At 41.2% G+C, this 23319-nt stretch overlaps 3 protein-coding genes across 3 annotated transcripts in view; 1 reads left to right on the forward strand and 2 right to left on the reverse strand.

Annotated features, from left to right (window-relative positions):
- The window catches only part of LOC120024042 (exostosin-like 3), a 44551-nt gene extending 34644 nt beyond the window's left edge, over positions 1 to 9907 (reverse strand). The window contains exon 1 of the mRNA XM_038968142.1: positions 9732 to 9907. The gene's annotated coding sequence lies outside the window, so the exon portion shown is untranslated. The remainder of the gene's footprint in view (positions 1 to 9731) is intronic.
- Positions 9908 to 13768: 3861 nt separating this feature from the next.
- Positions 13769 to 18314, forward strand: LOC120024164 (ribosomal oxygenase 1-like). The gene is made up of 15 exons (XM_038968331.1): positions 13769 to 13865; positions 14156 to 14287; positions 14525 to 14664; positions 14760 to 14859; positions 14946 to 15059; positions 15224 to 15330; positions 15520 to 15627; positions 15762 to 15796; positions 15909 to 16087; positions 16306 to 16410; positions 16648 to 16789; positions 16982 to 17102; positions 17190 to 17289; positions 17396 to 17482; positions 17650 to 18314. Exons 1-15 carry the CDS (start codon positions 13779 to 13781, stop codon positions 17716 to 17718), a joined length of 1626 nt encoding a protein of 541 aa, XP_038824259.1. The 5' UTR covers positions 13769 to 13778; the 3' UTR covers positions 17719 to 18314.
- Positions 18053 to 23184, reverse strand: LOC120024165 (NADH dehydrogenase [ubiquinone] 1 beta subcomplex subunit 1-like). Its single transcript, XM_038968332.1, has 3 exons — positions 23059 to 23184; positions 18481 to 18625; positions 18053 to 18237 (listed from the first exon to the last, which is right to left on the reverse strand). The coding sequence occupies exons 2-3, from the start codon at positions 18618 to 18620 to the stop codon at positions 18201 to 18203; spliced, it is 177 nt and encodes a 58-aa protein (XP_038824260.1). The 5' UTR covers positions 18621 to 18625; positions 23059 to 23184; the 3' UTR covers positions 18053 to 18200.
- Positions 23185 to 23319: the final 135 nt, after the last annotated feature.

Consider the following 23319-nt stretch of genomic DNA (forward strand, 5'->3'; position numbering starts at 1 on the left):
GTTAAATCCTATGTGCCAGCCTAATTTGGCTAGACAGAGGAGGGAGTGGGGTGCAATTAAGTTAGTAGCAACTAGACTAGCCTACATGTCAAAGTCCGGTTCTGTACACGGACAGCGTAATGGAGCAGCAGAGCAAACATCTACGGTTATGAATGAAATACAGCATCAAAAAGGTCTGCAAGCAATATATTACAAGCATGTGCGTGAGCGAGCGAGGTGAAACCGAAAATGCAGAAGCACTGACCAGAAAAACGGAGAGAGAACCTTTCAAGCCCATTTCCCTAAAATACTTATGACACGAACAAACTGAAAAACACCTCATTTTAAAGCACCTTGCTTTATTCCCAGTTAGACTTGCAGGTAGCTACATTAAAATAATGTTGAATTATGGGAAACATCTGATACAGATGGGGTAGTGCGGGCCCCTCCTGATAACGGCTGTAAATCCACCGGGAGGAGATTCAAGGCCTGAGAATGACCAAGGGCTCCAATTGAAATGCATTACTTCTCTTTCCAGGTCTTTCCAATCACAGCCTTCTCTCACTTACTTATTATCTGACCGGGAGTCTTTTGCATAAGTGTATTGGCTATAAAGCTCAACGCTAATTTTCTTATGTCATTGAATGCCCCCTAAAATGTAAATTTCTACTCTTTTTTTAAATGTATTTACACTTTAGGCTGCAGATCAAACAGGCCGTAGGACTCTTGACGCAGTTCTTGATGAGGATGGATTGGCGCCCATTTAATCATGAGCTGAGGACCAGCGCTCGCTTTGGTATTTGAAGGGCAGGGCAACCTTAATTAGTCAACCGGGCTGTAATCAAGCATTGTCTCCAGCAACGCGAAGCCAGACATTACACCCCACAAGCACTTCGACGGCTTAGCGTCACAGCATTACAACAGGTCATTCAAGGGAAGTGAGAGAAGAATTTGAGGGGGGAAAAAAAGTTCCTTTTTATATTCTAGAGTGGAGGCGGCTGGCTTCGGTGATTGATTCCATTTCAAATTCCCTGCGGCTGACGCTCTCTCTTGGAGTGTCAGACGCACGCACACGGACACGCACGCCTCTCCCTTTCTCTGGTCAGGACTGACATCCGCAGCGGTGCGAGTTGCAGCCATCCGAGGCGAGGCGCTGCAGTGAAGTGCCCCAGGGCAGAGGGCACAACAGGAGACGCTGGCTGTCTGTGCTAATGGAGAAACGAAGTAGAGAGCAGCAGAGGAAGCAGCACAGGCCAGATCAGCTCCATCCATGCCACACAGACAGACAGCACTGCAGTCAGTCAGCAGGACCTTGTGCCAGGCAGAGAATGGAGACCAGTTTAACCCACAGACAGGATCTGTCACGCAGCGCAATAACGAACAGGCAACCACACAGAAGAAAACAGGTGCTCTGAATGTTAAGGCCACAGCATATTAAGTCTACCTGCCAAACATTGTCAGTGTAATGACTCAAGCTTAGTCAATAGAACTGTACAGTGCTATAGTTAACTTTTGGGAGGGCGGAGTTTGTGCCAGAACTCTCCATTTCAAACAAGTATGAACACAGAAAGTTGATCATGCAGCTGACCAAATTAAAGGGATACTTCTGAGATTTTGGCAATGATGCCCTTTTTCTACTTCCCCAGAGTCAGATGAACTTGTGGATACCATTTTTATGTCTCCTTGTCCAGTATGAAGAAAGTTCGAGGTAGTTTCGTGAGCCAATGCTAACTAGCGTTAGCACGACTGGCAATCTATGGGTATCTACTAGCAGATAGCGCACCGACTGGAGGTCTATGGGTAACGCTAGTTGGCAATTACACTAGTTAGCAACTTCCTTCAAACTGCACGCAGAGACAAAAATGGTATCCGTGCGTTCATCCGACTCTGTGGAAGTAGATAAAGGCCCTCTGTCAAAATCCTGAATATCCCTTTAAGTAAGATTAACAGAGGTTAGAAGCAACCCAATGGAAACAGCGGTGTAAAAAATCTGCCGAATTAGCCTAACACTTGCACACAGCAAGCCAGTTTTAAATAAATAAATCCTACCTCTTGTAATCTGGCCATAGCAGCGGTGGCAGCCCTGGTTTCCAGGGCCTCCTGAGAGCCTCTCTCTCGCTCTATCCCAGCCTAGGCAGCTAGCTTAGCCCATCACAGATGGAGGTAAGCCCTGCCAACAGCTGCCAGCCCCCCCCCCCTCTTCCTCCCCCCACCCCATTCTCCAGACTCTCTTGGATTGTGGGAGAGGAGCCAGGGTGATTAGCCCCTACCATGGGGGATTTACTTCGGTATACCGCCCCAATGGAAACGGCACCCAAATCTTAACAGTTAATGGAAACATTCACAAGGCATAGACCTACATTTCACTTGTATGCATTTTGTACGTCAATGAAAGAGGAACAGTGAATATCTGGCGTTGGAGACTGCCATTGAGCCATTCCAGTAACAAGTAAGCACCATTCCAACAGCATCTAGCCAAAAGCTTTCAAGAGCCCAGAAAACAGAGGGCCATGGCACTAGCAATTTGGTCTGAAAAGGACCCACGTAGACCACGTCCTGTTCATTGACAGCCTATTCACAGGACTTTATGTTCTGCCACCACTCTAACACAACACACTGACTGGGCTTACATTCAAATATTTACCCTTGGCCCGTGCTAGGCTAGCTATTTATTTTTAACCGCTTTCATCTTAACTACACATATGTTTACATTGTGTGGGGGTGGGATTGCCATCGGGATCCTCTGGGGAGGGGGGGGGGGGGGGAAATGGGGCTCTGGAAAAATGTAGCTTGGGAGAGGATGGATTAGCTAAGTAATCCCGATAGTGAAGCGGGGCCAGGATTTAACATGCGTGTTCCTCTGCTATCCACCGTCTCTGCCAAGAGCACATGAATTCTGCCACCTCCCTCCCTCCCTCCCTCTCACATACCAACATTATATCACAGTGCAATGTCTTTACTCTCCATGCTGATTTAATCTGCCTCTGATCCCTTCATGTTCTCTACCTACACAGTGGACTACTCTGCATATTCTCTGAAACGCAATGAACTGAACTTCAGAAGTGGCGCTTGGCCCGTATAAATACCTTTCCCCCTCTGACAGAGAGAGAGAGAAAATAAAACAGATGTTGATGAGTCAGGCTTTAGAGCCCGCCCTGCAACACAAACATTCATCGACAAACACGGCCAAACTTCTGCACTCTCTCAGCGCGGTCGGGAGAAAGTCGAGCAGACACTGCAAAAGGCAACACCTCTGGCTTATTTGCTCATTTATTGTCCTTAAACTGGCACCAGTAGACATAGCTTGCACATAAAAAAAATGAAGTAATTACCCACGCACATAGACGCCTGAGCAATGGATCAAACGGAGCAGCTGCATCCATTCTCCCACAGGAGCTTCATGAAATAGGTTTCCATTGCCAAGTAGTCGTACACAAGCCTAAGATCACCATGTGCAATGCCAAGCGTCGGCTGGAGTGGTGTAGAGCTCGCCACCATGGGACTCTGGAGTAGTGGAAACGCGTTCACTGGAGTGATGAATCACGCTTCACCATCTGGCTGTCTGACGGACGAATCTGGGTTTGGCAGATGCCAGGAGAACGCTACCTGCCCCCAATGTATAGTGTCAACTGTAAAGTTTGGTGGAGGAGGAATAATGGTCTGGGGCTGTTTTTCATGGTTTTAGTCACGCGCTCTAATTTAGCTAGCTAACAATATTCTCATCACGAATGAAGCACATGGCCTGAATGATAGATCTTCACCAACTCAGGGTTTCCCAAACTCGGTTTGTTCATTCACTTCCTGATCAGTCTTGGTCAAAAAGCCCTGAGTAGAGTAGGTGCAGCCACATAGGGCGGGGTGATATGGCCAAAATATCACATCACAGTATTAAAAAACACATGGTATTTCACTGTATTTTATCTTTTTGAATAATAACAATTCTACATTTGCTTTATGAGTAGTGTGTGACCCTAGAGTGGCAACAGATACATTCTCAGTGATTTCAATGGGTCTTTCTCCATTATGATTGTTTTATGCTGTTCAATTAAACTTCCACATAAAATTATTTTCAGCATTTTCCTGCACTCATTTGTGGTCATTTACACACTGCCACGTAGGGTTTCACGATATGGGCCTTATTTTTAACCAAATGTTGCAATTGCGATTTGACGATTAAGAGCTAAAGACGTCGGTGAACTATTGGAATCAGTGGGCACTTTGAAGTGTTGTTTGACATGACAACAAATGAAAATGCCAGGAGGAGTTATTGTGACAGGAACTAAAGTGTTAATAAGTGTTTCCTAGGGGACCCGAGAATCTTTGGCTACATTGAATGTTCTCTTTTTAATTTTACCTTTATTTAACTAGGCAAGTCAGTTAAGAACAAATTCTTATATACAAAAGGCCTCCTGCAGGGACAGGGGCTGGGATAAAATAAAAAATAAAAATATAGGATAAAACGCATCACAACAAGAGACACCACAACACTACATAAAGAGAGACCTAAGACGACAACACAGCATGGCAGCAACACATGAAAACACAGCATGGCGGCAACACAACATGGCAGCAACACCACATGGCAGCAACACCACATGGCAGCAACACAACATGGCAGCAACACCACATGGCAGCAACACCACATGGCAGCAGAACAAAATATGGTACAGACATTATTGGGCACAGACAACAGCACAAAGGGAAAGAAGGTAGAGACAACAATACACCACACGAAGCAGCCAAAACTGTCAGTAAGAGTGTCCATGATTGAGTCTTTGAATGAAGAGATGGAGATAAAACGGTCCAGTTTGAGTGTTTGTTGCAGCTCGTTCCAGTAGCAAGCTGCAGCGACAGCGAACTGAAAAGAGGAGCGACCCAGGAATGTGTGTGCTTTGTGGAGCTTTAAACAGAATGTGACTGGGAGAACGGGTGTTGTATGTGGAGGATGAGGGCTGCAGTATATATCTCAGATAGGGGGGAGTGAGGCTAAGAGGGTTTTATAAATAAGCATCAATCTTGCGACGGGTATACAGGGATGACCAGTTTACAGAGGAGTATAGAGTGCAGTGATGAGTCCTATAAAGAGCATTGGTGGCAAATCTGATGGCCGAATGGTAAAGAACATCTAGCCGCACGAGAGCACCCTTATCTGCCGATCTATGAAATTAAGTCTCCGTAGTCTAGCATGGGTAGGTTGTTCAGCTGAATCAGGGTTAGTTTGGCAGCTGGGGTGAAAGAGGAGCGATTACGATAGATGAAACCAAGTCTAGATTTAACCCTAGAGTGCAGCTTTGATATGTGCTGAGAGAAGGACAGTGTAGCCATACTCATAAGTACTTGTATGAGGTGACTACCTCAAGCTCTAAAATCTCATAGGTAGTAATCATACCAGTGAGGTGAGGGGCATTCTTCTTACAAATCCACAACCTTTGTTTTGGTGTACAGAACAAGGTTAACTTCTTATGGCTGCAGGGGCAGTATTGAGTAGCTTGAATGAAAGGTGCCAGAGTAAACGGCCTGCTCCTCACTCCCAGTTACAAATATATGCATATTATTATTAGTATTGGATAGAAAACACTCTGAAGTTTCTAAAACTGTTTGGCAGGCAAAAACCTGAGGAGAAATCCAAACAGGAAGTGAGAAATCTGAGGTTGGTAGGTTTTCACAGTTCCCATTGAAATCCCCTTGAGATATGAATGAAGCTGTACTTCCTAGGGCTTCCACTAGATGTCAACCATCTATAGAAATTTGAATGAGGCTTCTACTGTGTTGTGGGACTGAATAAGAACAGAATGAACAGGTGTCTGGCAGTCAGCCATTTTCTGGTCACGCGCATTCCACATGATATCCACTTGCGTTCCGTTCCTCCTCAAGACACAAAGGAATTCTCCGGTTGGAACTTTATTGAAGATGTTTGATAAAAACATCCTAATGGTTGATTCTGTACTTAGTTTGAAATGTTTCTTCGACCTGTAATATAACTTTGAAGTTTTTGTCCGAAGTAACGCTCGACCAGAACGAGCGTTTGGATATGTATACCAAACGCCTAACAAAAGGAGGTATTTGGACATAAATAACGGACATTATCGAACAAAACAAACATTTATTGTGGACCTGGGATTCCTGGTAGTGCATTCCGATGAAGATTATCAAAGGGAACATTTATCATGTAATTTCTGGTTTCTGTTGACTCCAACATGGCGGCTAATTTGACTATTGTTCTGAGCGCCGTCTCAGATTATTGCATGGTTTGCTTTTTCCGTAAAGTTTATAGAAATCTGACACAGCGGTTGCATTAGGGAGAGGTATATCTATAATTCCATGTGTATAACTTGTATTATCATCTAAATTTATGATGAGTATTTCTGTTGAATCGATGTGGCTATGCAAAATCACTGGATGTTTTTGGAACTAGTGAATGTAACGCGCCAATGTAAACTCAGATTTTTTATATAAATATGAACTTTATCAAACAAAACATACATGTATTGTGTAACATTAAGTCCAATGAGTGTCATCTGATGAAGATCATCAAAGGTTAGTGATTAATTTTATCTCTATTTGTGCTTTTTGTGACTCCTATCTTTGGCTGGAAAAATGGCTGTGCTTATTGTGGTTTGGTGTGACCTAACAATCGTTTGTGGTGCTTTCGCTGAAAAGCATATTTGAAATCGGACACTTTGGTGGGATTAACAACAAGATTACCTTTAAAATGGTATAAGACACATGTAGGTCTGAGGAATTTTAATTATGAGATTTCTGTTTTTTGAATTTGGCACCCTGCACTTGCACTGGCTGTTGTCATATCATCCCGTTAACGGGATTGCAGCCCCAAGAAGTTAAGGGCTTAGAAAGATTGTTGGACTCTAAGAAAGCTTTTTTGTAGAGCGTTTAACATAAAATCCAGGGAGGGGCCAGCTGAGTATAAGACTATCATCTGCATATAAATGGATGAGAGAGCTTCCTACTGCCTGACCTATGTTGTTGATGTAAATTGAGAAGAGTGTGGGAGCTAGGATCGAGCCTTGGGGTACTCACTTGGTGACAGGTATTGGCTGAGACAGCAGATGTTCTGACTTTATACACTGCACTTTTTGAGGTAGTCAGCAAACCAGGTCAAAGCCCCCTCGGAGACACCAATACTCCTTCGCCAGCCCACAAGAATGGAGTAGTCTACAGTATCAAAAGCTTTGGCCAAGTCAATAAAAATAGCAGCACAACATTGCTTAGAATCAAGGGCAATGGTGACATCATTTATGACCTTTAAGGCTGCAGTGACACATCCATAACCTGAGCGGAAACCAGATTGCGTACCCGAGAGAATACTATTGACATCAAGAAAGCCAGTCAGTTGATTAATGACAAGTTTTTCAACACTTTTGATCAACAGGGCAAAATAGAATTTGGCCTATAACAGTTAGGATCAGCTTGATCTCCCCCTTTAAATAAAGGATGCACTGCAGCTGCCTTCCAAGCAATGGGAACCTCCCCAGAGAGGAGAGACGGGTTAAAAAGGTCAGAGATAGGGTTGGCGATGATAGGGGCAGCAACCTTAAAGAAGAAAGGGTCTAAACCATCTGACCCAGATGCTTTTTTGGGGTCAAGTGTAAGGAGCTCCTTTGGCACCTCAGACTCAGTGACCGCCTGCAGGGAGAAAGACGGAAGAGCATTGGGGATAGACGCATTAGAAGGACTGGGAGATGAGGAAATGTTGGACGGGCAAGGAGCCATGGCAGAGTCAAATAGGAATCCTGACTTAATGAAGTGGTGATTAACGAGCTCAGCCATGTGCTCGTCAGTAACAACCACATCAACATTAAGGGACATGGGTAGCTGTGAGGAGGGTTTATTCTCCAGGTCTTTAACCGTTTTCCAGAACTTCTTGGTTATTAAATAGCTTCATTAAATAGTACCCGCAAAACATCAGTCTCAACGTCAACAGGAGACTCCGGGATGCTGGCCTTCTAGGCAGAGTTGCAAAGAAAAAGCCATATTGCAGACTGGCCAATAAAAATAAAAGATTAAGATGGGCAGAGGAACTCTGCCTAGATACCAGCATCCCTGAGTCGCCTCTTCACTGTTGACATTGAGACTGGTGTTATGCGGGTACTATTTTATTAAGCTGACAGTTGAGGAATTGTGAGGCGTCTGTTTCTCAAACTGTTTCTCAAACACTGTACTTGTCCTCTTGCTCAGTTGTGCACCGGGGCATCCCACTCCTCTTTCGATTCTGGTTAGAGCCAGTTTGCACTGTTCTGTGAAGGGAGGAGTACCCAGCGTTGTACGAGATCTTCAGTTTCTTGGCAATTTCTCACATGGAATATCCTTCATTTCTCAGAACAAGAATAGATTGACGAGTTTCTGAAGAAAGTTATTTATTTATGGCCATTTTGAACCTGTAATCAAACCCACAAATGCGGATGCTCCAGATACTCAAGGCCAGTTTATTCGCTTCTTTATCAGAACAACAGTTTTCAGCTGTGCTAACATAATTGCAAAATGATTTTCTAATGATCAATTAGCCTTCTAAAATTATAAACGTGGATTAGCTAACACAACGTGCCATTGGAACACAGGAGTGATGGTTGCTGATAATGGGAGTCTATACGCCTATGTAGATATTCCATAAAAAAATAATCAGTTTCTAGCTGCAATAGTCATTTACAACATTAACAATGTCTACACTGTATTTCTGATCAATATTATGTTATTTTAATGGACAATAAATGTGCTTTTCTTACAAAAACAAGGACATTTCCAAGTGACCCCAAACTTTTGAACGGTAGTGTGTGTATGTATGCATGTATGTATATATCTATACATACACACACATATATATATATACTGTATATACATATTTAGAACACCTACTCATTCAAGGGTTTTTCTTTATTTTTACTATTTTCTACATTACAGAATAATAGTGAAGACATCAAAACCATGAAAAAACACATATGGTGTCACCCTTCTTCTTACCATGATTCACTCCATGCCAATGGCACTGAATTGGCTAAGTATTGTGGCAAGCCAACTTCATTGCAGCACGCAAATCAAATGGGAAAACGACTAACTAGTTGAATTGACTAGGTAACCAGCTAGCTTACTAATTAGCTGCAATAAACAAAATTTTGCTTGCCTGTAACACTGACACCGAGTACTGTTAGGTCACCTTAATCATGTAATGTCTATACACTACATGGGATACCGAGTGGCGCAGCGGTCTAAGGCACTGCATCTTGAAGCGTCACTAGACACCCTGGTTCGAATCCAGGCTGTATCACAACCGGCCGTGATTGGGAGTCCCATAGGACAGCGCACAATTGGCCCAGCGTCGTCCGAGTTTGGCCGGTGTAGGCCGTCATGGTAAATAAGAATTTGTTCTTAACTGACTTGCCTTGTCAAATAAAACGAAATAAAAAAGTGGCGCTAGCTAGCCAATGACTTACTGCTGGGTTGATGTGTGTGTCGTGTCCGTCAGAGGGGGGAGATCAAAGCAAACACGCTCGCGAGGGTACTAAGAACGACCGACACACAAACACAACGCTGGCTTTTAATAACGTAATACTCGAGGCTAAATGGCTAAGTTCATTACTTAAGAGTAATAGACGTCTCCGCACAACAAGATAAGGGGATTGGAGAAAAGGCAAAGGGGGTCCATGTCTCATCTGACCAATAAACCAGCTAACCATAACAGGCATTTACTTGCTAGCAGACGAATGTTAGTTTAGCTAGCTAGTTAGCTTGCTACTCACCCGGTATGAAGCTCCAAAATGTCTCCAAATAAAACCTTCAAAAGGCTTCAAAATATATGTCACCTTATGCAAGTTGATAACAAAATGGCATGCTCGGTGTTTAATGTACGCGTAGGTAGCTAGATCTAGATCCCCCTGTGTGCACGATCAATTTTACATTAAGCTGCATTGTTGGAGAAGGCTAGGCAAGCATACTGAAGCATTCTGGGAATGGGAGTTGCTGAACCTTGGACAAACTGTAGCGGTGAAGTGCTACACCTTGTGGCCATAAAAAGTGTACTGAGCAGTTGTGGTTGTATTTATACGGAGTATGCCTGCCCACAAGATGTACTGTACAACCTAATAAAACAATACATCCATAAACAGTTAATTTCATAATTTAAACAGTTACATTATGTAAACTAAGGGGTATGTAGCAGGGGCAAATTAAGCACGACAGCCTCTGACAAAAGGTATTGACTAGTCTTTACCGATGGCACAGGGCAGGAGGTACTGTTAAAAACCCTCTCCAAACCCTAAACTATTATGGCATTAGGCTTAGCAAGTATTGAGGGAGGCAGCCAGCTGCCCATAAAAGCACGTCTATCATGTTACAAAGTGAGAGGTATTAAAACTGCCCTGCTTGTAGACCATGCATACCTCTTTTGAGCAAAGGATAATCATACATAAATTTGATTTACTTATTTCCTATGCTTCTTCATCTGTAATTAAATCTAGAGCAGCATTAATAAAGTAAGCACTATGTAAAGGCTTTAAAAGTAACCTACACCGTACAAACACAGATTAAAGGGTGTTAGTTGTCATAACCTTTGGTAAAAACTAACGATGTGTACAAACTCTGGATGACAATTTTATAATTTGACACGTTTATTCTGTTATTGAAGCCACCGCGCAGCCATCTTGGTATTCCTCCTCGAGTGTAAAAACATATTTCGGAAGCTATACAAATGCATTTAATAATTTCTAATTTGACACGTTTATTCTATTACAGACACCTTAATGCATACTTTCAAATTATGGCGTGTGAGCTAGACATAAACGATTACAAATTAAAACATTTTAAAAAACTTTTTTTTAGAGCGCTAATATTGCTGTCCTCACAACTGAAATACATGTAATTTTGTCCTTAAAACATTCAATTGAAATACTGTCTAATTCCATTCATTTCTATGGACTGCTCCTTCTAGGGAGGGGCAATATGGCCAATACATAGCCAAACATTCAAGGGTTTACATACATCGTTGGTAAAAGCACTCGTATGTATGACCAAAGATGTATGAGTATGGCCAAAGAGATTGCTGCATCTGACAGCCTGCACAGTAGAGGGCGATAAAGTTCTTTATCTAGCTGTAGTTAGCTGATTTACAAATAAAATACCCTAATAATTATTATTTATTACATTTTTTGTTTGTTTATTCATAATACAAAACAACTTACATCGCTACACCAAACATGTCTAACAAAACAAAACACAGGTATAAACAAGAAAATACTAAATACATACAAAGCATTTAATATATAACAATATTTTTTTTAAAGAACAGCAATTCTAGTGCAATTGCATTCACTCAGAAAAAAATCTCATTATAATGATTCAGGAAGATGTTATTATTTTTGTTATTCACTAGGTATAATGTCTCAACAAGATAATTAATTTAAATAAAAAATATTTGTAATTTTGGTATAGAATTCTGGAATTTTTGTTTGTGTCTAAAGTATTTGGCAATTTTTTAAATAATTCACAATAATTTCAATTGTCTTGTTATCATTTCAAAAGTAACATATTGTATCCTTCATGTCAAAAACTTGGGTAGTGTTCAAAAAAGTAAATAAGTATTCTGTTAGGTTTTTCCCAAAATGGTATTTATGCTGCAACAGTTTATGTGTTGGTGGGCTAGGGTCAGTCTGTTATATCTGGAGTATTTATCCTGTCTTATCCGGTGTCCTGTGTGAATTTAAGTATGCTCTCTCTAATTCTCTCTCTTTTTCTCTCGTTTTCTCTCTTTTTTTCTTTCTATTCTTTCTTTATTTCTCTCTCTCGGAGGACCTGAGCCCTAGGACCATGCCTCAGGACTACCTGGCCTGATGACTCCTTGCTGTCCCCAGTCCATCTGGTCGTGCTGCTGCTCCAGTTTCAACTGTTCTGCCTGCGGCTATGGAACCCTGACCTGTTCACCAGACGTGCTACCTGTCCCAGACCTGCTGTTTTCAACTCTCTAGAGACAGCAGGAGCGGTAGAAATAGTCTGAATGATCGGCTATGAAAAGCCAACTGACATTTACTCCTGAGGTGCTGACCGGTTGCACCCTCTACAACCACTGTCATTATTATTATTTTACCCTGCTGGTCATCTATGAACATTTGAACATCTTGGCCATGTTCTGTTATAATCTCCACCCGGCACAGCCAGAAGAGGACTGGCCACCCCTCATAGCCTGGTTCCTCTCTAAGTTTCTTCCTAGGTTCTGGCCTTTCTAGGGAGTTTTTCCTAGCCACCGTGCTTCTACACCTGCATTGCTTGCTGTTTGGGATTTTAGGCTGGGTTTCTGTACAGCATTTTGTGACATCAGCTGATGTAAGAAGGGCTTTATAAATACATTTGATTGATTATCACAGATTTACATTCATTCATTTTACATTCATTTTTAGCAGAAAATGCAGACATCCTCAATAGCCACAAATTTGGACGACATAGAATCTTGTGTAGAATCTTAACGTGCACTTCCTTAAATTTGTTTGGTATACAATATTTGTAAGGCATCAACCAAGACAATGTCAGGAATAAGCATGTTCCAGAAAATGTTTCCTCTAGGTGTAAGTTGGTTCCGTGAATGGGAAATTTGTCTTATGTATTTATTACAACAAGATTTCTCAAGTAAGCCAACGCCTTCCAAACTGAGATCTGGATAAGCTCTGTGATCATCACCAAAGCTAAGATGAGTTTTCATTAGTGTAGTTAGACCACTGGGAATGGCTTTGATCACAGAAATAAACTCTCTGAAAGGTATTGGAAACTCATTCAATGTTATAAATTGTGCATATGCAAGAATATTACCCCTGTTGTCGAAAACATCAAAAACAAAGTAAATATTCCTCTCATGCCAGCTTGGGTAGAACAATGACTTATTCCTTACAGATATATTTGAATTATTCCACAAATAGCTTTATGAGGGGAAAAATTTGGCAGAAAACATATTTTCCAGAACATTAAATCTTGTTGGTGAAACCTAGCAAATTTAGCAGGTAATGTTTCAGGAATATAATTACATTTCAGTAAAAATTCAAAACCTTCAAACTTATTACATTTACGTCATTTAGCAGACGCTCTTATCCAGAGCGACTTACAAATTGGAAAGTTCATACATATTCATCCTGGTCCGCCCGTGGGAATTGAACCCACAACCCTGGCGTTGCAAGCGCCACGCTCTACCAACTGAGCCACACGGGACCACACAGAAGGACATTGTTTGGAATGAAATACCAAATTGATTTTGTATTGACCAAACATCTTTTCAACCAATTGATCTTGAAAGTGTTATTTATGTCAACAAAATGCAATACTTCCAGACCTCCTTCAGCTCTTTAATTTGAGAGGACTGACTTTTTTAGTATGTGAGATTTATTTTTCTAAATGAAGTCAAGAAAGGTCTTGTTGATCTCTTCAGAGGTAGAGGGATTTACTAATAAAGATAATGAGGGGTACACAAAGCGAGACAGTCCCTCTGCCTTGGACAGAAGCACTCTCCCAAGTATAGACAGATACCTTTGTAATTATAAAAATATTATTGGTTTTCTTTAATTTTAGGAGTGGCATTCATATGTTGTCTAAGTGTTTTTTTGACAGATGTATTTCTAAATATTTAACACAGTCCTTTACAGGAATATTTTCTGTCTTTATCATCAGAGTCATATAAACATAAGATTTCACATGTAGAAACTTTCAGTTTTAATCCAGATGCAATAGAGAATGCAGCGATAAAATTCCCGTAAGAATATCCCTGTTGTCGCACTATTGATGACGTCAGGAATGAGAAAATATTCGACAACATGGAGAGGAAACATCTGTCAGCTTTTGCATTGTACCAAAATGCGCTATTAGCATCGACTCCTGAAGTTAAAACATCATCTGTGAAGGTACTTTGGGTTAAGTTATTACTACTGGTGTTTGCTCGCTTGCAATTTCAGATAGGCTATGTTTTTTTTTTACAGTGTCCTATTTTGTCGGCAAACGTCAACTGGGTTGACAAATCAACTGAAGTAGCTAGCAAATGTATGTAATTTGAAGTTGTCTTCTTCCATAATGTGTATATAAGTAAGGAACATCTGTTTAATATACTATTGCAATATGCATCAGAGCAATTGACTGTTGATGGCCTAATACCATTTCATGGCTGACTGCCTCTGCATACTGGATGCTTTTGTAGATTACAGCAAAGAAGCGGAAGGAAAATGGTATCCAGCCCCCCAAATCCATCAAAAAGACTAAAAGGAAACAGATGGGCAAGCAGGTCATAAAAGCGGCACAGAGAGAGGAGAGGGTGGAGAGACTGGCAGAGGTTAGTTTGGGGCATCAGCATATAGCCTATGTAATTGTTTGACTGTGGTTCCTTAGGTTTTTCAGTCATTGTACGTGTTTGAGATAAACTACATTGTATTCAGACAGAGCAGAATCGCTGCTCTACAATCACTTTGCATCCCAAATAGCTCAACTGATTGTGATCAATATAAGCTATTCTGTGCCTCGCTGGTCAAACTGAACCTCTTAAACATGCTGATTGTCTGGTTGCATGCAGGAGGTACAGTGTGGAGAGAGAAGCGGAGTGGCACTAGATGCTCTGCTGAGTGACCTGGCTAAAGTCAGCAACAGCAGGGTGAGAGCCAGCAAACTTTTCCAGTGGCTCATCCACCCAATTCCCTCCAAGAGTTTCTTCAGGTAATGATGTCAGTGTAGCTTTTCACAGTACAGTATTGTAGTCGATTGCACAGGAAGATATCCTTTGTTAACTATTGACTTCCTTGATCTTATAGAGATGCATGGGAAAAGAAGCCAGTTTTGATCAAACGCCAGAATCCAGACTATTATACGGGACTGTTCTCCACAGCAGAGTTTGATCGCATTTTAAGACGGGTAAGGTGTCATGACTAGCTACACATCTTCTGTGTTTAGTGTCATTTTTGTTGCTCAAATAAGGTTTTTCCTATTGATATTTTCAGGATGACGTTCAGTATGGGGTGAACCTGGATGTCACCAGCTACAGAAACGGCAAAAGAGAGACACACAATCCTCCAGGAAGGGCTCTCCCATTCACTGTATGGGACTTCTATGAGGTAAAAAGCCAAGTGAAAGTCTACTGATTGTCAAGTTTCATTTACAAAGTGTGAGCAAGTGTTGGTTAGATCATACCAATGGCTGTGTAACATGTTCTAGTTAGAAGTCCTCAGTACCTCAACATAATATTGAAACCCAACCTGTTGTCTTCCATGTCGTCCAGAGTGGTTGCTCGCTACGTATGCTTAACCCCCAGGCCTTCTCCTCCACTGTGTGGAATGTGCTGTCCATCCTCCAAGAGCACTTTGGCAGCATGGCAGGAGCCAACATGTGAGTGACCCTCTCTGACAATCTATCTGACCAGTGTGATGCTCTCACACAACATTGAAAGTTATTGAACATGTATGGGACAGTGAACATCATTTCCTCCTGGGAGGACAAACTATTCTGTTGAATTCTTACGGCATGCTGATGCACTTCCTCATGACATTTCAGTAAAAATTTATTTTGTGTCCCCAGGTATTTGACACCTCCAGGAACACAGGGCTTTGCTCCACATTATGATGATATTGAGGCCTTTGTGGTTCAGCTGGAAGGGAAGAAGCACTGGAGAGTTTACAACCCCAGGTGACTAGTTTCTCAGTAAAATTCCCAAAAAGGTGATCAGCACCATCAACCCATTTTGAACTTGATTCATGTCAGTAAACTCTGCTGAGAAACAAATATATTTTGTGGGATGTTTGTTTCCTGTCACTTTTCAGGTCAGAAAATGAGGTCTTGCCTGTCGTTTCCAGTCGTAAGTAGTCTTTTGTCCACTGTTGTGCCTATGAATAGACAATAAGCATGACATATCACTCCCCTGTACCTCAGCCTCATTCCTTACAGATGGCTTGGTATTCCTCCTCCAGCTAACTTCAGCCACTCAGAGATCGGGAAGCCCATCCTGGAGGTAGTCCTGGAGGCTGGGGACCTCCTCTACTTCCCCCGAGGGTTCATCCACCAGGGGGACTGCCTGTCGGATGTTCACTCCCTCCACATCACTGTCTCATTTTACCAGAGGAACAGTTGGGGAAACCTACTGGCAAAGGTTTGTTATTAACCTGCTTAATCATATGCATTCCTTGTATGGGACATTGTCCAGTTCCTTGTCTAATTTTGTATCATTAAATACATTTACACTTTGAGTAAGAAAATAACTGAAAATATTGCAGGATATACAATATGACATGTCTATACAAAAAAATGCATTTACTTGTAAGTATAGGCTTGTATTGTGTATGATGCAGAAAATGATCTCTTTGACAGGTGGTCCCAGCAGCCCTAGAGATGGCCATGGAGGAGGATGTGGACTTCAGACGAGGCCTGCCTGTGGATTACCTGACGTACATGGGGGTGCAGAACTCAGACAAGGTACTTCAGATGCCACCATTTACCTGTGCCTGGTTTCCAATGTACAATCAACCTCGAAGCACCCACCCTCAGCAGGGGTGTGTTCAGAAGGGTGACACGTTTGAAGATAGAAATGCTACAGAGCTGACGCCTATGCCCCATTGCAAAGAACATCTGTTCTGCATAATCTTTTTCTACCGGAACATACTGTAACATTGCACCCTCGTAACGGCCCTCAATCTACCTGTGCACGTATAGGAGGATCCACGCAGGGCCCAGTTCCTATCCAGAATAGAGGGTCTGATGAAGAAGCTATCAACCTTTGCCCCTGTGGATGCTGCTGTGGATCAGAAAGCTAGGGACTATCTCCATGACTGTCTCCCCCCGATGCTGACCGCAGGTACCACATAAGGTTTTACTTGAAATTGTGATAGGTGGTTGTTTTTACCTACTTCAGTTGAAACCACTTATTGTAAGTCACTCTGTATAATAGTTGCTAAATGACTCAATGTAAATATTTACTCTAAAATGTCACATTTAAAGTGACTAATGTGACTCCGCCAGTGTAAATGATTCTGATGATTATCCACAGAGGAAAGGGCCAGCAGTGTCCAGGGAGCTCCTTCCAGGTGGGAGAATGGAGAGGCTGTGGACATGGGTGTGGCTATCAGAGGCCAGACCAGAGTCAGACTCGTCCGTTCTGGAGTCGCCAGGTAGCTCTCAGCATTAAACACAAAAGCATGGCTATAGAGGGTTGACCTTTCCAGAAAAGACCATGACTTTCCTTTGTGCCCCTGCAGGTTATGCAGTGATGGAGAAGCAGTTTGGCTTTACTACACTGCCGACAACTCCAGAGTCTACCACAAGGAGGAGCCCAAGAGCGTTGAAATAAAAGCAGAGGTATGAATGTTTGGGTCTCTGTAATTGCCTTGCTAATATAGCAGTGATGTGTGCCTGTCTGATATGCTGCACTGCAGTGATAACCTTTATGATGTAACTCTTTCAGCACACAGATGCCATGGAGTTTCTGATCCATGCATATCCAAAGTTTGTGACAGTGGGCAGCTTGCCATGCAAGTTGGCTGAGGACAAGGTGTGTTTCTCAACATGTTATGCAACATTGCTAAAACATGTATGCTTTCTTCTGCATAAAGTCTAACCACATATGCATCTCTGTAGTGCATGGTCAAGCCTTGATGATATACAGTGTTGGTCTCTGCACTGCAGTTTTCTTAAAGATGTAATTCCCTGCTCTTCCAGGTGTCCTTGGCTGAGCTGCTGTTTAAGAGAGGGCTTATTCACACTGCAGAACCTCTGCAGCAATCCTGAAGAGTTTCAAAATAAATGTCTGCCACGCCAGCATCATTCACTTCACTATTATGTGTAGGTAGAATTGTTCTGATTTTTAGGACAGCGGTCATTAACTCAGTAGTCCATCAGCATTGCCCTCTACAACAAATTAATCTAAACTCTTCAAAAACTGTTAGTAATAGAGCTGTAATAGCTATTTTACAATGTTACCCTTTACTTGTTCAGTAAGTATTGAATTAAACTTACTTGCATATTGGTATAAAACACTCCTTGTTTGTGTGTGTTGCTAATGTCCAACTTTGCCTTATTGCTATAGCTGTGGATACTTAAATCACAAATGAATGACTAGAGGTTAAGATGACAACAGGACATGTTTATTGGTTGATACAGTGACTGAAACGTATCGGGGTGCTTGATTTGAAGACCATCCAGGAAATGTAAATCACACAACAGGAGATGTGACTAACGCACAATAAATAAATATTCCAAGACAGGTGGGTCTACTTCCAGGTGACTTCCTCGCCAGGCTTCAGCTCCCTTTTTTATAGGGGAGAAAAGTCAGAGAACCATTAGAGCCCACTTAGATTATTGCTAGGAATGTATGCTTTCATATGATGTCTAGATACTGTCATGCCTGATTCACTGGGACTAAGCCATACTGGCCTGGTTTCAGATCCACTACAGTTGCTTGAAAAGACAATGTGAAAATAAATATCTGCCAGAACAGTATGGTTCGCATCTATAGTATCAGTGTGTGGGTGCTGCAAATGTATAACTTACCTGCTGTACAATGCGCTTTTGTTCCTGAAAGCGGTCAGCTTCTGGTCTTGTGCTCTGTCCATGTAGATCCCGATCACAAAGCCAAGGGGGACAAATATGTTAACCCAATGGTCACGCATCAGGGCAGCAAAGTTCACCATACTTCCTGTTGGTGTCAAAACACACATTTTTAGTTTACTGTATGCAACCAAATTGTATAACAAATCTTTGGTGCAGCTATAGATGGTTGTTAGCATAAGTCTTTCTATTGTCAATTTCATAAGCAGTTGATAAAGGGTTAAAGTCATAACATTTGGCAATCAATTAGCTAGCTATAGTAGTTTAATCTAGCAAATTTGTCAAATTGCACATTTGCTAAATTCTAGAAATAGCTACAGTACCAGCCAAACGTTTGGACACACCTATTCATTCAAGGGTTTTTATTTACTATTTTCTACATTGTAGAATAATAGTGGAGACATCAAATATGAAATAACACATATGGAATCATGTAACCCAAAAAATGTTAAACAAATCAAAATATATTTGAGGTTCTTCAAAGTAGCCACCCTTTGCCTTCTTGGCATTCTCGCAACCAGCTTCATGAGGTCATCACCTGGAATGAATTTCAATTAACAGGTGTTCCTTTTTAAAAGTTAATTTGTGGAATTTCTTTCCTTCTTAATGCATTTGAGCCAATCAGTTGTGTCAAGGAAGGGTTGGTAAACAGAAGATGCCCTATTTGGTAAAAGAACGAGTCCATATTATGGCAAGAACAGTTCAGATAAGCAAAGAGAAACGAGTCCATCATTATTTTAAGACATGAAGGTCAGTCAATCCAGAAAATTAAGAACTTTGAAATTCAGTCGCAAAAACCATCAAAGTGCTATGATGAAACTGTCTCTCATGAGGACCGTCACAGGAAAGGAAGACCTAGAGTTACCTCTGCTGCAGTGGATAAGTAAATTTGAGTTACCAGCCTCAGAAATTGCAGCCCAAATAAATGCTTCAGAGTTCAAGTAACAGACACATCTAAAGATCCACTGTTCAGAGGAGACGGTGTGAATCAGGCCTTCATGGTCAAATTGCTGCAAAGAAACCACTACTAAAGGACACCAATAACAAGAAGAGACTTGCTTGGGCCAAGAACTACCAGCAATGGACATTAGAACAGTGGAAATCTGTCCTTTGGTCTGATGAGTCCAAATTTGAGATTTTTGGTTCCAACTGCTGTGTCTTTGTGAGACGCAGAGTAGGTGAACGGATGATCTCTGCATGTGTGGTTCCCACCGTGAAGCATGGAGGAGGTGGTGTGGGGATGTTTGCTGGCGACACTGATTTATTTAGAATTCAAGGCACACTTAACCAGCATGGCTACCACAGCATTCTGCAGTGATATGCCATCCCATCTGGTTTGCAGATAGTGGGACTTATTTGTTTTCAACAGGACAATGACCCAACACACCTACAGACTGTGTAAGGGCTATTTGACCTCAACCCAATTGAGATGGTTTGGGATGAGTTGGCCCGCAGAGTGAAGGAAAAGCAGCCAACAAGTGCTCAGCATATGTGGGAACTCCTTCAACACTGTTGGAAAAGCATTCCAGGTGAAGCTGGTTGAGAGAATGCCAAGAATGTGCAAAGCTGTCATCAAGGCAAATGGTGGCTATTATATACTTAATTTTATTAACAGTGATTCATCCATTGATCCTAAGAGAAAATGATAGAGAATATGGCTTAAGTTGCCTTTATTGACTTACCCCAGAGCTAGCATTAGCATTACAGCTATTGAAACAATGGGAGTGGTAGGGCCTATGGCAGGATGCTTCAAAATTTTTAGAGCATCGCGCTAAAAGGATAGTGGGTTGGAGTCCCGGGACCACCCATACTTAAAATGTATGCTCAAATGACTAAGTCTCTTTTGGATAAAAGTGTCTGCTAAATGGTGTGTGTGTGTGTGTGTATATATATATATATAATATATATATATATATATATATAACACAGTGCCTTCGGAAAGTATTCAGACCCCTTGACTTTTAACACATTTCCACTGCCTACCATTGAATTTGTACCCAGTATGCAACAGAGCAAAGAGTGTGCAAAGCTGTCATCAAGGCAAAGGGTGGCTATTTGAAGAATCTCAAATATAAAATATATTTTGATTTGTTAACCTTTACCGAACCTCAACCCCGTATCCGGGATCACCCCCCACCCCCCCCCCCCCCCACACTGATTAGCATCGCTAGCATAGCGTCACAATTAAATAGTAGCATCTAAATATCATTAAATCACAAGTCCAAGACACCAAATGAAAGATACAGATCTTGTGAATAAAGCCACCATTTCAGATTTTTAAAATGTTTTACAGGGAAGACAAAATATGTAAATCTATTAGCTAACCACGTTAGCAAAAGACACCACTTTTCTAACTCCATCAGTTTCTTACTCCATCAGGTGCTATCACCAATTCGGCCAAATAAAGATATTGATAGCCACTAACCAAGAAAAAACCTCATCAGATGACAGTCTGATAACATATTTATTGTATAGGATAGGTTTTGTTAGAAAAATGTGCATATTTCAGGTATAAATCATAGTTTACAATTGCACCCACCATCACAACTCGACTAGAATAAATACACAGAGCAACGTGTATTACCTAATAATCATAAAACATTTCTTAAAAATACACAGCTCACAGCAATGGAAAGACACAGATCTTGTGAATTCAGACAATATTTCAGATGTTCTAAGTGTTTTACAGCGAAAACACAATAAATCGTTATATTAGCATACCACATGTGCAAACGTTACCAGAGCATCGATTCAAGCCAAAGAGAGCGATAACGTAATCATCGCCAAAATATATTAATTTTTTCACTAACCTTCTCAGAATTCTTCCGATGACACTCCTGTAACATCATATTACAACATACATATAGAGTTTGTTCGAAAATGTGCATATTTAGCCACAAAAAAACCGTGGTTATACAATGACAATACTAGCAAAACTAGCCTGAAAATGTCGGGCGCCATATTTGACAGTGATCTTGTCTCATGATTAACTATTCATAAACTTGACTAAAAAAATATAAGTTGGACAGCTATCGAAAGACAAATTAGTTCTTAATGCAATCGCTGAATTACATTTCTAAAATTATCCTTACTGTGCAATACAGGGTTCGCCAAGCGAAGCTATACCAAAGAAAATGGCGGAATATGCGTTTAAAATTTTTCGACAGAACAACGATTTATCATCTTAAATATTTCTTACTATGAGGTGATCTTCCATCAGAATCTTGGGCAATGTATCCTTTCTTGGGTCTAATCTTCTTTTGGTCGAAAGATGTCCGCTTGTCCGTCGAAATGCCCACTAACGTTCGACCGGTACTGGAAACGTGCCCAAAGCTTCAAAGTGCATCACCAAGAATTGCCTCAAAATCGCACTAAACGGATATAAATTGCTATAAAACGGTTTAAATTAACTACCTTATGATGTCTTTAACACCTATAACGAGTAAAAACATGACCGGCGAAATATTACTGGCTAAACCCAAGCTTGGAAAGAGATCCAGTCCAACGTCCTTCGTGCGTCAGGCGCAGCAGGAAAAGAAATCCACTTCCGCCTTGTGCTGTTTTATACAGGCCCTGATTGCGCAATCGACTCCATTCAAATTGTCACCACTTACTGACATCTAGAGGAAGGCGTGGGCAGTGTTTGTATCCTCATAGGATTTACAGGGACTTTAAAACTGACCTGGGACCAGAGGCCAACATTTATGAAATCTCACTCCATATCAGGAAAAGTGCTGTAGAATGAGTTCTGTTCCACTCAGAGACATAATTCAAACGGCTATAGAAACTAGAGAGTGTTTTCTATCCAATAATAACAATAATATGCATATTGTACGAGCAAGAATTGAGTACTAGGCAGTTTAATCTGGAGAGCAAATTATGCTAATGCGAAACAGCACCCCCTATAGTGGCAAGATTAAACACGTTCTTTGGTTACTACATGATTCCGTATGTGTTAGTTCATAGTTTTGATGTCTTCACTATTATTTTACAATGTGTAAAATAGTACAAATAAAGAAAAGCCCTGGAATGAGTAGGTGTGTCCAAACTTTTGACTGGTAACCATAGCTAGTTTGTGTCCACACAACTGCTATCAGCAAATATTCCATTTCTGACAAGAATGAGTGTATTTGCTCAAATCTAGAAATAGCTAGTTATATCAGCTGGTTACCATAGCTAGTTTGTATCCACAACTGCATCAGCAAATACATTCATTCCGGTAGCTACCGGTAACTATTTTTTTAGCTAGCTAATAGCTATCGTCAACTATCGTTTAAATTATTAGCATACCTGTGTTATTAATCTAAACCAGAAAACTAGCTCACCAGCATGGACTCAATAGGATCAGCTAACATCGTTAGCTAGCAAGCAATATGCCTCGGTTCTTCCCACAATCATTCTACAGTATGTTGCAATTGGATTATATACATTTTAAGTATTGCACTGCTATATAAATACTTATAACGACTTCAAACTAATAAGTAATTGATAGGAAGGCATAAAAAAAAAGTGACATTTTACCTAGTCTTGGCCTTCTACTTCTCTTGCTCACTGGCTCAGAGGACGTTGGACCCTACCAACTGCTCTAAAATGGTGTTGTTGCCTTCTAACAGTGAATCATAAAAAAATACTTTTTAATTCAATATGCCTTCAACTTCAGAATATTAGAACATTCGTATGGGGGATAATTTCAATGTAAAAAACGGGTGCTCTCTTCTTTGAAAATAAAAGTTATTCTATTCTCAATGTGATAAATATGATTTGATGGTACCTCCCCAGTGA

The sequence above is a fragment of the Salvelinus namaycush genome, chromosome 29 (genome assembly GCF_016432855.1).
Source record: "Salvelinus namaycush isolate Seneca chromosome 29, SaNama_1.0, whole genome shotgun sequence".
Classification (NCBI taxonomy): domain Eukaryota; kingdom Metazoa; phylum Chordata; class Actinopteri; order Salmoniformes; family Salmonidae; genus Salvelinus; species Salvelinus namaycush.

Coding starts and splice junctions, on each gene's coding strand:
- LOC120024164 (XM_038968331.1), top strand. CDS start 13,779: ATGGAGAGGAAACATCTGTCAGCTTTTGCATTGTACCAAAATGCGCTA. Junction 14,665..14,759: donor CCCTCCAAGAGTTTCTTCAG/GTAATGATGTCA, acceptor TTGATCTTATAG/AGATGCATGGGAAAAGAAGC. Junction 16,088..16,305: donor GGGGAAACCTACTGGCAAAG/GTTTGTTATTAA, acceptor TCTCTTTGACAG/GTGGTCCCAGCAGCCCTAGA.
- LOC120024165 (XM_038968332.1), bottom strand. CDS start 18,620: ATGGTGAACTTTGCTGCCCTGATGCGTGACCATTGGGTTAACATATTT. Junction 18,238..18,480: donor AAAAGCGCATTGTACAGCAG/GTAAGTTATACA, acceptor CCTATAAAAAAG/GGAGCTGAAGCCTGGCGAGG.